Source organism: Eptesicus fuscus, chromosome 9, assembly GCF_027574615.1.
Source record: "Eptesicus fuscus isolate TK198812 chromosome 9, DD_ASM_mEF_20220401, whole genome shotgun sequence".
Classification (NCBI taxonomy): domain Eukaryota; kingdom Metazoa; phylum Chordata; class Mammalia; order Chiroptera; family Vespertilionidae; genus Eptesicus; species Eptesicus fuscus.
The window spans coordinates 27,381,157-27,397,241 of record NC_072481.1 but is presented as its reverse complement, the minus strand read 5'-3'; the positions used below and the strand labels follow the sequence as shown (position 1 = coordinate 27,397,241).

Genomic DNA, 16,085 nt, shown 5'->3' with positions numbered 1-16,085 from the left:
TGCCCTGACCAGGAATTGAACCTGTGACCTTCCAGTACACAAGACAACACTTCAACCAACTGAGCCATACCAGCCAAGGCCTGACTATTCTTTCTAAAGTAGGCTCTTCGGTTACTCTTCTGTTTACTTCCTTTATAGCACTTTTCACAGCCTGCAATTACCTTATTTATGTATTTGCCTGTTGTATGTTTCCATCAAGCAGATTGTAAATTAAAGGAGAACCGTATCCTTGACCAGCCTTATTCAGACAGTGCTGGGCACTTAGCAGGTGCTCTCAATAAATCTTTGAGAACTGAATGGTATAATAATTGATTGGTCCTACAGAGTGAGGGCAGAAAGGTGAGGAGGACAAGGCCAGGAGGAGACCTATGACAAACACTCCGGAGGGGTTAAGACCCCACCGCTCTCTGCCTCTGGCCCTGGGAAGGGTCGGCATGTACCAGGGCTCGAGGGGCCCCGATGGCCCCCCGGACTACCTGCCCAAATGTCCATTGCTAGGTTTGAGAAAATCCAATTCCCATTCTTCCCTTTCTGGCCTCTTGGCTGCTGACTCAGTGCAGTGGGGGTTTCCAGAAAAGGGAAGAGAGGACCCCGCTGGAACCCTAGATCTGCCCCTCGCGTGTGGAAGTGGGTAGCAAAAGATGTGGCCTGGCGTATGGTAAAAGCCTTGAATGCCGGGTCTGTTTGACCCCCAAACTCTGTGACAGCCCCCCTCTACCCTCCTCCTCTTGCGCAAGCCAGGCTCGGCTCGGGAGTCTGCAATTCCGCCCAGGCCCGGAAGGGGTCAGCACTGGGCTGGACCTGGGGGCTCTGGCCAGGGACTGAGGCATTTAAAGGGGAGTGTGGAAGACGCGACAGGGTGGAAGCCAGCGTCGGCCCTGCCTCTCCGCTCCTGGCTGGTCACCTAGTTGTGGGGAAACCCCCCAGATGCCCAGAACTCGCTCTGACTTCAGCATAAACCACGAAGACTGGGGAAGAAACGGGCGCCCAGCCACCAGGGCGGGTGGGAAGGGGCGGAGGGGCGGCTGGCCCCACATCCTGGAGGAAGCCACGTGGTGACCGGCGGAATGGCTGCGTCTTTAAGGCGTGAGCAGGAGGCGGGGCCTCGAGGCGGGGTGGGTGGGAGGCGGGGCTTCCTGATGATAAAGCCTGCGGAGGGGTGTGGCTTCCCGGTGACTCGCCGCCAGGAAGGGGGCGGGCTCTCCATGACGAGACGCCGGGGAGGGGGCCGGCGTTCATTGATAAAAACGACGGGCTCCCTCGGGCGCGAGCCCAGCGTAGCAAATCCAGACGGCGCCCCGCGCGGCCCCGGCGGGTGGGACCGAGAACCAGCCCGACCCGCGCTGCGACGCACGGCCCGCATGGAGCCCGCGGCCGGCATCCTGTCCCCGCGCCCCTTCCCGAGCGCGCCCGCTCCGCCCGCGCCCCCCGCCGGGCCCGGGCCGCCGCCGGATGCCGGGCCGGGACCTGAACTGGAGACGCGGGCCGCGCCGCCGGCGCCGGACCCCGGGCGCCTCATCACGGACCCGGGCAGCGGCCGCACCTACTTCAAAGGCCGCCTGTTGGGCAAGGTGAGCTCGGGGTGGTGCTGGCGCGGGTGGAGGGGGACCTTGCCAGCCTCTTTGCCCGCGCCCGGCGCCGTGGGAGCGCTTGGGACCTCTGCGGGCCAGATCCGGCCTCCCTAGGAGCGCCATGCCTGATGCCCCCTCCTTACAGGGGGGCTTCGCCCGCTGCTACGAGGCCACTGACACCGAGACCGGCAACGCCTACGCGGTCAAAGTCATCTCGCAGAGCCGCATTACCAAGCCGCATCAGCGCGAGAAGGTGGGCTCGGGCCCGGGCCTAGCCGATGAGGCGTGGGGTGGGGACGGTGGCGTGGGAGCCCTTGAAGGATGACGATCCCGCACCCCCATTGCAGATCCTAAATGAGATTGAGCTGCACCGCGGCCTGCAGCACCGCCACATCGTGCGTTTCTCACATCACTTTGAGGATGCTGACAACATATACATTTTCTTGGAGCTCTGCAGCCGGAAGGTGAGGGATGGTGATTCGGGGTGAGGGGTAAAGGAGGCTTAAGATCCAAAGCTGGAGATCCTGTCTCTTCCTCATGGCGCACAGGTTGAGGGGGGGTCCGGGAGGGCAGTCCAGGGACTGAGGCGGTGGTTCTCTGTAGTCCCTGGCCCACATCTGGAAGGCCCGGCACACCCTGTTGGAGCCAGAAGTGCGCTACTACCTGCGGCAGATCCTGTCGGGACTCAAGTACTTGCACCAGCGAGGCATCTTGCACCGAGACCTCAAGCTGGGTGAGACGCCTGGGCCAGCATGGGGGGTGGGGGTGGGGGTGGGGAGGCATAGAAAGGAGTGTGACACACCTCTCTGCCCTCTTACAGGAAATTTTTTTATTACTGAGAACATGGAACTGAAGATGGGGGATTTTGGGCTGGCAACCCGGTTGGAGCCCCCAGAGCATAGGAAGAAGTGAGTGTGTAAGGGGGTGGCACAGTCAGTGTGTGACACAGATGACTGCCTGACAGACAGCACCTGTGTGGGAAGCAGGATGATTGCCTGGTGTGTGTGTGTGTGTGTGTGTGTGTGTGTGATAGATGGGGAAGACGATGGGCTGTTTGTGTGTGAAGGTGGAGGTGGCAGCCTGGGTTGCTGGGACTGGTGGAGAGGCTGGGGGTCCTATGGGTGTCTGAGTCCCTGAGACAGATCGGGATATAAGGATTCTTGGAGCTGTCTGACTGATGTTGTGTGTGGATGGGGGAAGGTGTGTGTGAGACAGAGAGAGAGAGTGGGAATGGCAGGACATGACACCCTGTATGTAAGAAGACCCTGCTGTGGCCATGACTGGGTGTGAGTGACACAGATAGCATGTGTGGCAGATGAGTGTTTATGGGGGATGTGACAGCTGGTGTTGGTGTGTGTATGTGGCACAGACTGTAGGAGGTGACAGCCTGTATGGGTGTCTGACAGATGGGAGTGGGGGAAGGAGGAAGGGGTCAGTGATGGACCCTCTGTTGACCCTGGAGAAGGGGGCTGGGTTGGGGGCCAGGCCCTCCCTCCCCCGGTCCTACAGAGCAGCTGAGCAGCTGGGCCAGGCAGGTGGGCGGGGACTCAGCTGCCATCCCAGCATCCATTGTCCCAGGACAAGCAGGAGTTCTCTGGCCTTTGGTGACAGGCAGCTGCTTTGTCTGGACTCACAGTGGGGGCAGGGATGGGGCGAGGGCTCGCTAGGCTGGGTCTAAACCCTGCCCTCTCCTCCCCTTTCCAGGACCATCTGTGGCACCCCTAACTACGTGGCTCCGGAAGTGCTGCAGAGACAGGGTCACGGCCCAGAGGCAGATGTGTGGTCCCTGGGCTGTGTCATGTGAGTCCCAGGTCGTTTGCACACAGATGGGTGCATGGGTGGGGCATACCTCCCACTTTACTCCTGACCCCTTCTCTCCGCCCACAGGTACACACTGCTGTGTGGGAGCCCCCCCTTTGAGACAGTCGACCTGAAGGAGACATACCGCTGCATCAAACAGGTTCACTACACGCTGCCCGCCAGCCTCTCACTGCCTGCCCGGCAGCTCCTGGCCGCCATCCTTCGCGCCTCGCCCCAGGACCGCCCCTCGATTGACCAGATCCTGCGCCATGACTTCTTCACCAAGGTCCGTGGCTCACAGACACCCACGTCCAGTTTGCACATCCCCGGGGAGTCAAGGGGGGCCGGTGCAGGACCCGCTCCTTTCTGCTCACATGGCTCCACTCCTCAGGGCTACACCCCCGACCGGCTCCCTATCAACAGCTGCGTGACAGTCCCAGACCTGGTACCCCTGAACCCAGCTAGGATTCTGTTTGTCAAAGTTACCAAGAGCCTCTTCGGCAGGAAGAAGAACAAGAGTGAGTCTGGGATGCCAGTGGTTTTGAGGGTGCAGAGTGGCGGGAGGGGGGGCTCTTACATACACATACACTGTGGTGGTGTGAGTGCCTGGGAGCCCCTGGGGAGAGCGAGTGTTACGTGGGCTGTGTCATCCTGTGGGAAGCAGGACCCTGAGGGCTCTACCTGCCCCCATCCAGGTAAGAACCCTCCCGAGGAGCGGGACGAGGTTTCCTGTTTGGCAAGCGGCCTCACTCGGACATCCATTGGCCGTCAGGATGCCAAGCCTGAGGTGAGGTGCTCACACGGGCACGTGTTCCCTGACTCACCCCACCCTAGCAGCTGCGGGAAGCTCGGGATAAAAGAGGCTGGTGAAGCATCTAGCCTCGTGGTGGCCTAATTGGCTGTGTCTCATTAGCCAGGCGGGGCTGACCTGGGCTGACCTGGGATGTCCTGGTTGCCAGGGCAGGGCTGGGCCATGGACTCTCAAAGATTTGGATTTCGGGGCCTGTCTCACCACTCCTCTCCCCTACCCAATCCTCCAGGCTCCAGCAGCTTCCGGTCCAGCCCCCCTCAGCCTGGTAGAGACGGCGCCCGAAGACAGCTCACCCCGTGGGACACTGGCGAGTAGTGGAGATGGTGAGCAGCCAGGAGTATGAGAGGTGCAAGCGGTTACTGGGCTGAAACCAGGGACCAGAGGGAAGGAGTGAGCAGGAGGACATGGCCTGGGTCCTGGGGGACTAATGCCTAATTCTGAGTACCCCGTTCCCTTTAGGGTTTGAAGAAGGTCTGACTGTGGCCACAGTGGTGGAGTCAGCACTCTGTGCTCTGAGAAACTGCCTGGCCTTCATGCCCCCAGGTAAGGTTGGGGTCCGGTACGTGTGATGGCGGTGGAAGGTCTTTGGCTGGGAGGCCAGGAGCAGGTCCTACTCCTTCCTCTCCCATGACAGCGGATCAGAACCCAGCTCCCCTGGCACAGCCAGAGCCTCTGGTGTGGGTCAGCAAGTGGGTTGACTACTCGAACAAGTTCGGCTTCGGGTATCAGCTGTCCAGCCGCCGAGTGGCCGTGCTCTTCAACAACGGCACACACATGGCGCTGTCGGCCAACAGGAAGTAAGTGCTGTTAGGGGGTTTCGGCTGCCCCTTGGTGTGTGCTCCTGGGCTCGGGGCCTGGCGCCTGTCCGGGGAGGGGCATCAGTGCAGGGCTCCCTCCGACCTCCGTCTCCTCCCCTCCAGGACTGTGCACTACAACCCCACCAGCACAAAGCACTTCTCCTTCTCTGTGGGAGCCGTGCCTCGGGGCCTGCAGCCTCAGTTGGGTGTCTTGCGGTATTTCGCCTCCTACATGGAACAGCACCTCATGAAGGTGTGTGGACTGGGGTGGGGCACGTGGAGGACTAACATCCTGGTCCCTTTCTCTTCCCCTTTGTGGAGGGGCTCAAAGCTAAAGGCTGAACCCCTAAGGGAGACATCAGTGGGGAGGGCCCTGACCCATGTCAGACTAGTGACTTGCCTCTGCTCCCAGGGTGGAGATCTGCCTAGTGTGGAAGAAGTGGAGGTGCCTGTCCCCCCACTCCTGCTGCAGTGGGTCAAGACGGATCAGGCCCTACTCATGCTGTTTAGTGACGGCACGGTCCAGGTAAGGGCTTCTCCTGGGATGGGGGGACGGGACGGTCGGGAGACCCAGGGTGGTGGGGAGGAAACGACTTGGGGCCTAGGCCCTGATCAGTGCCACCCTCTCGTGCACAGGTGAACTTCTACGGAGACCACACCAAGCTGGTCCTCAGTGGCTGGGAGCCCCTGCTTGTGACTTTCGTGGCCCGCAATCGCAGCGCGTGCACTTACCTGGCTTCCCACCTTCGGCAGCTGGGCTGCTCCCCGGATCTGCGGCAGCGGCTCCGCTATACTCTGCGGCTGCTCCGGGACCGCTGCTCGGCCTAGGCCCAGCCTGCAGAGCAGGCTACGACCCCAGCCCTCAGGCCTGAGGTCTGTGCCTGTAAGGCTCTGGCCCTGCCTCTGTGGCCCTCCCTGTCCCTTTGGTGCCTCACTGGGGGCTCTGGGCCTAATCCCCCAGGGAATCAGGGACCAACTTCACTGGGGTTGCAGGCTGCCTGTCACAGCTGCCTCCCACCCCTTCTCCAAGAAAAGCCTGAGCCTTAGCCCCCAGCTAGGGGGCGTTATTTATGGACCACTTTTATTTATTGACAGACATTTATTTATTGGGATGTGCCGCCCGAGGGAGGGCCTCCTCCTGGGATAATAAACCATTTTGCAGAACTCGGATGCCTCCTCACTCGTAGTAGAGCCCATGGACCGTGGCCACTGCAAAGAGCGAGGCGTTGGTGAAGGTGGCGGAGGCCAGGCCGTCGTGCGCCGCGTCCCAGAGCGCACGGCTGGCCACGTGCACACCCTGGCCGGAGTGCTGCCCCAGCACCACGCTGCACACCAGCTTGTAGCGGGGCGGGCTGAGCTCTCGCAGGCGCATGTGCACCAGTTCGCACAGCTCCCGCGCCAGGGGCCCTGCCTGGGGGCCAGAGTAGACTGTGTCTTGTAGTCCTGTGGCCAGCACTTCCTCCAGGGCATGCTGTGTCCGCATGGCCTCCCAGCGCTCCCCGGGCGCTGGCTCAGTGCGATATGAGGGTGCCATCCGCCGAGGAGGTGCCAGGAGCAGCCCTGAGAAGCTGATCCTTGAGCCTAAAGGGGGCATTGGGCCCCAGGATGGTCGCCGGCCCCCAGGACCCATGCCTGGTCCAGCCAGCGAGTTGCGGCGGGAAAAGGATGAGGTCAGGCCCAGCACGGAGCCGCGGCGGGAGGCTGGGCCCGGACCTGCGGGTCGGGCCTCATCAATGCTGGGCAGATGGCCTGGAGGCCGCACCAGCGATAGTTTCAACCCGGGGTCTTTGGCAGCCTCCTCCTCCTGGCGTCCTGGGGGCACAGGCCTGCCAGCCATGGACCTGCTGGCTGAGAGACCCACACTTGGATTGGGTGGCCTTCACCTTTGAATATCACTCATTTTCTTACTTGGTAATAAGGGTTTTTATCCCCTAACCTCTTCTTACCTGGGTTTTTGAGGCAGGTAAATCAACTAGTCCAGGGCTGAGTGGATTCCTAGGCGCTTAGAGGATTAAGGCTGTTAGGGACATAAACAAGGAAAGAGATGCTGCTTAGATTGTCATCTTGGACTCGACCCTGTCCCTTGAGCTCCTTCCCCTGGGCACTGTGGAGGTCAGCCAGCAGGAGAAGGGGTAGAGCGGTGGTTCTCAACCTTTCTAATGCCGCGACCCTTTAATACAGTTCCTCATGTTGTGGTGACCCCCAACCATGAAATTATTTTAGTTGCTACTTCATAACTGTAATTTTGCTACTGTTATGAATCGTAATGTAAATATCTGTGTTTTCCAATGGTCTTAGGTGACCCTGCTAGCTGTTCTCAACCTGTCGCGACCCACAGGTTGAGAACCGCTGCTGTAGAGCCTAAGACCATCGGAAAACACAGATATTTACATTACGATTCATAACAGTAGCAAAATTACAGTTATGAAGTAGCAACAAAAATAATTTTATGGTTGGGGGTCACCACAACATGAGGAACTGTATTAAAGGGTCGCGACATTAGAAAGGTTGAGAACCACTGGGGTAGAGGTATCTGTTTTTTGCCTCAGCCTAGACAGTAGTGCCTTCAACCCCTAACCAGAGGAGGGACGGACAGACCCAACTCCAACCCACAGGTCCTAGCCCTGTGGGTGTTAAGTCCAGTCATCTTCCCCCTACCTGCTTCTAGCACGGCGGGCACAAATCTCCCCACAACTGGCTGAGGCGGGGGGCGGGGAGGGGGCAGGTGGTACTGGAAGCTCCTTCACCCACTGCTTGTGGCCTCTGGCCCTACCTCCAGGATCAGTTCCGGGATGGCAGCTCTCTTCTGAAACCCCCGCAGGCACCCTGTCACCTGCAGCCTTTGGCCTCCAGCTCTCACAGCCTGGGTGGCCCTCCTGGCAGGTGGGAGAAGAAGGGCCCCTTGCCTGTGTTGTGGAGTTGCCATGGGTTGCTGGGCAAGCACTCCTCCCTTCCTGGTTCCCTCCCTCCCTCCGGGCTCTGACTTAACCTGGGAGTGTTATTCCTGTGAGCACGTGCTGAGCGCAGGATGCCTGAGTCACCAGGGGAGAGGGGACAGCTGGGGCTCAGAGCCCAGGAACATTCTACCCTGACAAGGACAACTGGGAGCAGATGTAGAGAGGGGTGCTGGTCAGAAAGGGGTCCCTACCCCACTGCTCTTAAGCCACGGTCCATTTCTCTTCTTGTGAAGAATGGCTCCTCACTTGTGAGTCTCAGAGGCCTGGGATATGGGGAGACCTTGAGGCTGCTGCGGGGGTGGCTGCTTGGGAATCAGGATCTGGGCCCACAGGAAGGAGCACATCATGACTATCGGCTCTCCTTCAGTCTAAACAAGGACAAATATTTCCGCTCCCTGAGCAGAGCTAGGGTGGGGCTTGGCTGACTTCCTCAACTCAGGGCTGCCTTAGCACATGGGAGGGGGGGCTCACTCAACTAGGCATCCAGCCTTCCGACCCTGCTGACCAAGTACTCAGGGCTTGTCCCCAGCTGGCCACACCTCTTGGGATGCATTTCAGGGATGCCAGAGGCCATGACTCCTTTGTCAGATCTGACACCTCCTCACCTGACCCGCTCTGGGAGAGACAGGACTGCCCTCTCCCACATGAGCCCTGTCTGGGCCCTGAAAACCTGGGCTTTCCCTTCCTTGCCTGTGTTACGAAGTTGCCATGGGTTGCTGGGCAAGCACTCCCTTCCTGGTTCCCTCCCTTGTTGAGGGGGGTTTCCCAGACCTAGCTAACCTGATCCTAACTCTGTGCCTGTGGGTGAGGGGCAGGAGGGGCAGGGAGTTAGAACTCCGAACCCAGGAACCCAGGACCGGCAGGGCCAGGGTGCTGATACCCTCCGATTCTGCTTAGGGCCCCTCTGAAGTCTGAAGTTTTCCCTAGGCCTGTGGGAGATGGGCGGGGCCTCCTTAGGCCAGGCTCCAGTTTCCTTGGAAACCCACAGGCTTCCCACCCTAGTCTGCCTGGGCAGGCTCCCAGCTGGGGCCTCATTTGCAGCTAGCTTCTCCTCCCCCATTTAGTCTGCTCCAACTTGGCCTCTTTTGGTCCCCTCCCTGAGTCCCCAAGCGGAGCCTCTGGCCTCCTCTACCAGCCTCTGATGCCTTCTTCAGACACCTGGGCCTCTCCTGCCCCATCCCTCAACAGCTTCTCAGCAAACAGGCCTCCCAAACTCCTGCTCCTCTCTCTCTGGCCTTTCTAGTCTCTTTACGAACTGTAAGGCCTGGCCAGGCCTCCTGCTCCTTCCCACCTACTGCCTCCCACATACTGACCTACAGCAGGCCTACTAGGCCATTTCACTCACCCCCCTGCCCCAGCCCATCCATGGAGACCCCTGGCCTGGTGCATGGGGAAGCTGAGCCCTTTTCCAAAGCACTCCGAAGCCTCGTCAACAATCGCCTATACAGGTGAGGGGTTGGTCCTCTGTGGGTTTCGAGAGCTGGCTCTCCTGGGCCCCATGACTCGGGAAGCCCTGAGTACAGAAGAGGCGGGGAATTAGGACTTGACCCTCTTGAACTCAGGGGCCATTAATATCCCCAGACCAGAGGTGGAGGGCAGTGGGTGACTGTGTGATCTTAGGCAAAGGCCTTCCTTTTTTGGATCTTGGGCTCCTAGCCAAGAAGAGCCCCCTGCCCCCTGGATCCTGAGAGACGGGATATAACTTGAGTCCCTCCCCGGGGAGGCAGAGGAGCAGATGACCCTGTCCTAGGAACTGGGGATTTACTAGAGGAACAAAGTTCCAGGGATTGAGCCAAAGTCTGAGACAGGAAGTGTGGTTCAAGGGTGCTGTCTGGGGCTCAGTGTCTGCCTAGCACACACGTGGTCTGAAACCAGGAATAGAGAATGGGGGCAGGGCTGGTCGGGAGAACGAGAATGTAGCTTTCTGTCCCCACTGGCTCAGAGCTGGGCTCCTCCACCAAGGCTGCTGGATCCCATAACCCCACTGCTTTGGGGACCACAGGCCTTGGAACTGGGACCAGGAGGCTCCAGGAAGTCAGGTTTCATCTGCCTCCGACCCACTATATTGTCTGAGGCCCAGAGGCTGGGGCCGGAAGCGATCGTGAAGATGGAAAATGTGGTCTGGCCTCTTGATGGTGCATTACTGCTGTGTCTGTACCCCTATCCTCCCACCCCCTCTTGCCTGGAGGAGGCGGAAAAGGCTGAGTTTGCAGTCTGTGGAGGAAGAGCAAGCAGAGTTTCCCTTCCCCCAAGACTCAGGCTGGGGAGGAGAGGGTATGTGCAATCCATCTTGCATCAGCCCTGGAGCTTCCTTAGTGATGAAGCATAGCCACCTCCTCCGAGACCTGAGAGTCTGGGAATACCATCCCATTTCATGGGCGAGAAAACTGAGATTCGAAGGTAGAAAGTCACTTGCCTGAGGTCCTATAGGGTGGAACTGGGACTAGAACACAGGCCTTTGTGTTCCAAACCTTCGGCTGGAAGAACTAAGCCCTATCTCTTATAGGACAGATAAGGAAGCGAAGACCTAGAGTTGCATCCTAGACTCTGGCCTCTTCTCCCCCGGCTCTCCGCCCCTCTCTTCCACAGTGATGTTCGCTTTGTGGTCGGTCAAGAGCGGCAGGAGGTGTTTGCCCACCGGTGCTTGCTGGCCTGTAGATGCAACTTTTTCCAGCGACTTCTGGGCCCAGAGCCGGGCCCTGGGGTGCCTGGCCCAGTGGTGCTAAGCACCGTACCAGCTGAGGCCTTCCTGGCGGTGCTGGAGTTCTTGTACACCAACAGTGTCAAGCTGCACCGCCACTCTGTGAGCCCACTGGGCAGAGGTCTGGGTGGGAGAGGGAGGGGGTGGGCTGAGGAGCGGGGAAAACTCTTCTACTCCAACCACTTGCAGGTGCTGGAGGTGCTGACAGCGGCTGTGGAGTACGGGCTGGAGGAACTGAGAGAGGTGGGTTTATGCGGCAGGCCCCTCTCCTCTCCCTTGCCTCTTATGGGTTCATTTCATATCCTTCCTCACACTCATTCTGTCCTGGAGAGGAGCATGCACCAACACCAAGAGAAGCATCTTGCTGTGTTAATAGGCCTTTATGTGTGCCTGTGTGCAAAAGGATGCCTGCATGCCTGGTGTGTGCTGTGGGGGCTTATGGGGTGTCTATGGCTGGTGCTGTATATACCAGATAAGAGCCTTCATCCTTGTTCTCCAAATAGGAATAGACATGTAAACTCTCTTTTGTGGAGGGCTGGGCGTGCCAAGGCTTAGGCCCTGGTGATTCCCTGTCTCCCCTGGCCTGGGAGTCAGTGGGCCTGGGCCTGGGCCTGCTAGGAGTCTGGATGGCTGACTGTTCCAAGCCTGCTCACTGCTTCTGGGATGGGGTCTGGGAGCAAGGATACCTCAGCACAACCTCCATTCATTTCTGTTCCCAGCTATGTCTGGAGTTTGTGGTGAAGGTGCTGGACGTGGAGCTGGTCTGTGAGGCCCTGCAGGTGGGTGTTGCTGGACCCAAGCAGGTAGTCCCCAGTGTGGAGGGCTGGCTACTAGTCCATGGCCTCTCATCTCTAATAATCTCCCTTATTCTGCTCCCAGGTGGCTGTAACCTTTGGCCTGGGACCATTGCAGGAGCGTTGCATAGCCTTCATAGAGGCCCACAGCCAGGTACAGCTCCCCATTTTCATACAACCCCGCACCTCTCATTCTGCTCCTCCCTGACCCATTCCTGGACCCACAGGAAGCACTTCGGACCCGTGGCTTCCTGGAGCTGTCAGCGCCCGCGTTGCTGCTCCTGCTGCGCAGTGACAAGCTCTGCGTGGATGAGGCTGATCTGGTCCTGGCGGCCCGGAGCTGGGCGCGGGTGGGAGCGGTGAGCGGGGCGAAGGGGAGCGCGGGCTGAGGGAGCTGAAGGATCGGGCTGCCGGAACCCGGCGAGCGGGCGGTGGGCCAGGTGCCCCTCTTCCCCCAGCCCGGGCTCAGGGCTGGTGTTCGCAGGCGGTGCTGGACCGGCCTGTGGCCGAGGTAGCAGCCCCAGTGGTGCGGGAGCTGAGATTGGCCCTGCTGGCCCCGGCGGAGCTGAGTGCCCTGGAAGAGCAAAACCGGAGGGAGCCGCTCATCCCGGTGCGGAGGCGAGGAACCAGGCTCAGAGCCACTCGACAGCGTGGGGTGGGGGTGGTGGCACAGGGTCTGGGAGGTGAGGGGGGCACTGCGGGACTCCACCGTGAGTGACCGGCCTTCCCCTGAAGGTGGAGCAGATCGTGGAGGCGTGGAAATGCCACGCTCTGCGAAGAGGAGATGCGGCCCGAGGTGCCACGTGCCGCCGCCGGAGGGGCACCCTGCCCCGGGAGCATCACCGCTTTCTGGACCTGCCCTTCAAGTGACCAAAGGCCAGGTCTCGCGAGGAAGGCTGGGCCTCGCCTAAACTACATCTCCCGACATGCTCGGTCCTCTGAGCGGGCTTCCGCTCCCACCATGCTCGGCGGGCGGGGCGCGGGAAGCACCGGGTCGGCCGGGCGCAGAGCTCGGTGGGCGGGGCCGAGGAGGGGCGGGAAGGGCGCGGGCGTGAGCTGGGCCCACCCTCCTGGCCACGCGGAAAACCAAAATCGTTTTCCCTGGCGCCATAGCCTAACTCCACCCCGGGTCCCGGCACTCTCACCCGCCCCATTGACGCTTGTACTTCTCGGCTCAGCCCCTTTAATTCCGGACCTGCCTCCTGGAGGTCGCTTTGTAAATGGCTCACGGACACCTGACATTTCAAAACTGAGCTTCCTCATCCTTCCCCAGTTCTGAGCCCGTGGTGTTTCTCATCCCGGAGTGCCGAGCCCGGAACCGGGTCCCCGGGCCTCACTCCTCTTCCTCGCGCCTGCCTCCGCCACCTTCTGAGGGAAAGGGCAGCAGACTGTGCCCAGCCCAAATGTGCCTTTTGGACATTAGGGTTATTTTAAGCTGATTATTTTGAGAAACCGGAGAAGCTCTGAGAACAGAGTACAAGTTACCCTTTTGTAAGGGACATTTATGTTTATAAAGGGAATCTCCATTTGTAAGGGTGCCTCCCTCTTTATACCAGGAAAAGGATGACTCACTCGAGAGAATCTAATCGGTGGGAAAGGCGCCCTGAGAGCTGACGAACCACCCGTGCCCGCCTTTACCTGCTGTTCCGGTGGCCCCGCACCTTTCTCCCGCCTTTGGCGGAAGGTGGCATTAAAGTGGGTGCTTCAGGCCACTTCAGGGACCTACTCATTTTTCCCTGGGTATCTCCCATGTGTACACGAAGTATACATGTTAATAAACTTGTTTGTTTTTCTCTTGTTAATCTGTTATTTATTATTATTATTATTATTATTATTATTATTGGGGTCTCAGCCAAGAGCTCAGAGTAGAGGAAAGTGATTTTTTCTCCTTGACAGGATTCTTACAGCTGTTTCGGCTCTTTCAGCCCAGTTCCGTCAGTACGACCTGTGGCAGGAGTTACTGAAACAGATGGATTAGTCTTCTCGCCTTCATCTGAGCAGCCCTCCCCCAAATCCACTTCTCACACAGATGCTAGATTTACCAAAGATTATCAGCCCTACTCCCCTTATTAAGTCGCTCAACACCTCCTTTGCCCTCAGCACAAAATATAATCTATTTCCCTTTCAGGGCAATCAGAATTTATTGGTGGCTCCAAATAATAGCAGCTTTTCTCTCAACAATTCTCTTCGCAGGAATTCACTGGCCCTGAAGGCACTAGTCCTCTAGCTCTGGATTTACTCTCGGTTATTTATTTATTTATTTTTTAAAAATATATTTTTATTTCTTTCAGAGAGGAAGGGAGAAGGCGAGAAAGATAGAAACATCAACGATGAGAGCAGCTGCCTCCAGCACGCTCCTCACTGGGATTGAGCCTGCAACCCGGGCACGTGCCCTTGATCAGAATCGAACCTGGGACCCTTCAGTCCTCAGGCCAATGCTCTTTCCACTGAGCCAGACTGGCTAGGGCTGCTCTTGGTTATTGGAGACTCCCCAAGTTAGTCTTTCATTCATTACACATTTTGTCTTCCTGAGGATCTGAATCTCCCTGGAAAAAGATCCCTGGGGTGCCGAAACCGGTTTGGCTCAGTGGATAGAGCATCGGCCTGCGGACTGAAAGGTCCCAGGTTCGATTCCGGTCAGGGGCATGTACCTTGGTTGCGGGCACATCCCCAGTAGGGGGTGTGCAGGAGGCAGCTGATCAATGTTTCTCTCTCATCGATGTTTCTAACTCTCTATCCCTCTCTCTTCCTCTCTGTAATAAAATCAATAAAATATATTAAAAAAAAAAAAAAAAGATCCCTGGGGCCTGGAGTGGGGCCTGATTACCGTCTGCTTCCCAGTCCCTGTCAGTTAAGCAGTGGTCTGTAAATGTTCAGTGATGGCATTTTTCCTTACTTAAATACTATTTTATGCCATAAAGAGTTTATTTTTTATTTTTTTTAAATTTCTTTATTGATTAAGGTGTCACATATTTGTCCTCATCCCCCCATTCCCATCCCCCTCCCTCTCCACGCATGCCCCAACCCCCTGTTGAACTTAACCGTTGGATAGGCTCATATGCATGCACACAAGTCCTTTGGTTGAACTCTCCCCCTCCCCCCCACCCTCCCCTATCCTCCCTCTGAGGCCCGATAGTCCGATCGATGCCTCCTTGCTTCTAGTTCTGTTCTTGTTCCTCAGTCTATGTTGTTCATCATTTCCCCTAGATGAGCGAGATCATATGTCACTAGATATATACTTATGAGAACTGAATGTGAGACGAGCAATAATAGTTATGCTGACAGGCAGATGGATCAGTCTGTAGTGAGTTTCTTTCTGGACCAACAGTTCTTTTGAGACCCAATTTCAATGTCCAACAGTTCCTTATGTGTATATGTCAGCACTGACCCCTCAGCCCTGGATGGTGGACAAATGGTGGTAACGGAGGTCCGACTCCCTCTGGTTTGGTTTCGGCCGGACCCAGGGGCACGGCTTCACCCGGACTAAGGGGCACGTGGCCTCACCCGGATCTAGGGACACATGGTCTCACCCGTACCCAGGGACACTTGGGCTCTCCCAGACCCAGGGGCACATGGCCTCACCCGGGCCTAGGTGCACGAGGCCCCACCCGGATCCAGGGACACATGGTCTCACCCGGACCCAGGGGTGCGTGGCCTCTCCCAGACCCAGGGGCACGTGGCCTCACCCGGGCCTAGGTGCATGAGGCCTCACCCGGATCCAGGGACACATGGTCTCACCCGGACCCAGGGACGCTTGGCCTCTCCCAGCCCCAGGGGCACGTGGCCTCACCCGGGCCTAGGTTCACAAGGCCTCACCCGGATCCAGGGACACACGGTCTCACCCGGACCCAGGGACGCTTGGCCTCTCCCAGACCCAGGGGCACGTGGCCTCACCCGGGCCTAGGTGTACGAGGCCTCACCCGGATCCAGGGACACATGGTCTCGCCCGGACCCAGGGGTTCGTGGCCTCTCTCAGACCCAGGGGCACGTGGCCTCACCTGGACCTAGGTGCACGAGGCCTCTCCCGGATCCAGGGACATATGGTCTCACCCGGACCCAGGGACGCTTTGCCTCTCCCAGACCCAGGGGCACGTGGCCTCACCCGGGCCTAGGTGCACGAGGCCTCACCCGGATCCAGGGACTCATGGTCTCGCCCGGACCCAGGGACGCTTGGCCTCTCCCAGACCCAGGGGCACGTGGCCTCACCCGGGCCTAGGTGTACGAGGCCTCACCCGGATCCAGGGACACATGGTCTCGCCCGGACCCAGGGACGCTTGGCCTCTCCCAGACCCAGGGGCACGTGGCCTCACCCGGGCCTAGGTGCACGAGGCCTCACCCGGATCCAGGGACACATGGTCTCGCCCGGACCCAGGGGTGCGTGGCCTCTCTCAGACCCAGGGGCACGTGGCCTCACCTGGACATAGGTGCACGAGGCCACACCCGGATCCAGGGACACATGGTCTCACCCGGACCCAGGCGCGCTTGGCCTCCCCCAGACCCAGGGGCACGTGGCCTCACCCGGGCCTAGGTGCATGAGGCCTCACCCGGATCCAGGGACACATGGTCTCACCCGGACCCAGGGACGCTTGGCCTCTCCCAGCCCCAGGGGCACGTGGCCTCACCCGGGCCTAGGTGCACGAGGCCTCACCCAGAT

At 59.0% G+C, this 16,085-nt stretch overlaps 3 protein-coding genes across 5 annotated transcripts; 2 read left to right on the top strand and 1 right to left on the bottom strand.

Annotated features, from left to right (window-relative positions):
- The first annotated feature begins 1,261 nt into the window (after nucleotides 1-1,261).
- On the top strand, nucleotides 1,262-6,076 carry PLK3 (polo like kinase 3). The gene is made up of 15 exons (XM_008151215.2): nucleotides 1,262-1,571; nucleotides 1,717-1,824; nucleotides 1,919-2,035; nucleotides 2,175-2,304; nucleotides 2,392-2,479; nucleotides 3,276-3,371; nucleotides 3,459-3,657; nucleotides 3,763-3,889; nucleotides 4,067-4,158; nucleotides 4,412-4,505; nucleotides 4,642-4,725; nucleotides 4,817-4,979; nucleotides 5,103-5,232; nucleotides 5,392-5,505; nucleotides 5,616-6,076. The coding sequence occupies exons 1-15, from the start codon at nucleotides 1,362-1,364 to the stop codon at nucleotides 5,805-5,807; spliced, it is 1,944 nt and encodes a 647-aa protein (XP_008149437.2). The 5' UTR covers nucleotides 1,262-1,361; the 3' UTR covers nucleotides 5,808-6,076.
- A 49-nt stretch (nucleotides 6,077-6,125) lies between these two features.
- DYNLT4 (dynein light chain Tctex-type 4) lies at nucleotides 6,126-7,917 on the bottom strand. Of its 3 annotated transcripts, none has more exons than XM_008151214.3 (3): nucleotides 7,753-7,917; nucleotides 6,926-6,996; nucleotides 6,126-6,827 (listed from the first exon to the last, which is right to left on the bottom strand). In XM_008151214.3, the coding sequence occupies exon 3, from the start codon at nucleotides 6,814-6,816 to the stop codon at nucleotides 6,157-6,159; it is 660 nt and encodes a 219-aa protein (XP_008149436.2). In that variant the 5' UTR covers nucleotides 6,817-6,827; nucleotides 6,926-6,996; nucleotides 7,753-7,917; the 3' UTR covers nucleotides 6,126-6,156. The 3 variants fall into 3 exon arrangements, with proteins under 3 accessions (XP_008149436.2, XP_054577167.1, XP_054577166.1); XM_054721192.1 differs by lacking the exon at nucleotides 7,753-7,917 and adding an exon at nucleotides 7,638-7,689; XM_054721191.1 differs by having other exon boundaries at nucleotides 6,126-6,996.
- Nucleotides 7,918-8,508: 591 nt separating this feature from the next.
- BTBD19 (BTB domain containing 19) lies at nucleotides 8,509-13,227 on the top strand. The gene is made up of 8 exons (XM_028160139.2): nucleotides 8,509-9,384; nucleotides 10,526-10,739; nucleotides 10,827-10,880; nucleotides 11,357-11,416; nucleotides 11,517-11,585; nucleotides 11,659-11,790; nucleotides 11,916-12,041; nucleotides 12,167-13,227. The coding sequence occupies exons 1-8, from the start codon at nucleotides 9,302-9,304 to the stop codon at nucleotides 12,299-12,301; spliced, it is 873 nt and encodes a 290-aa protein (XP_028015940.2). The 5' UTR covers nucleotides 8,509-9,301; the 3' UTR covers nucleotides 12,302-13,227.
- Nucleotides 13,228-16,085: the final 2,858 nt, after the last annotated feature.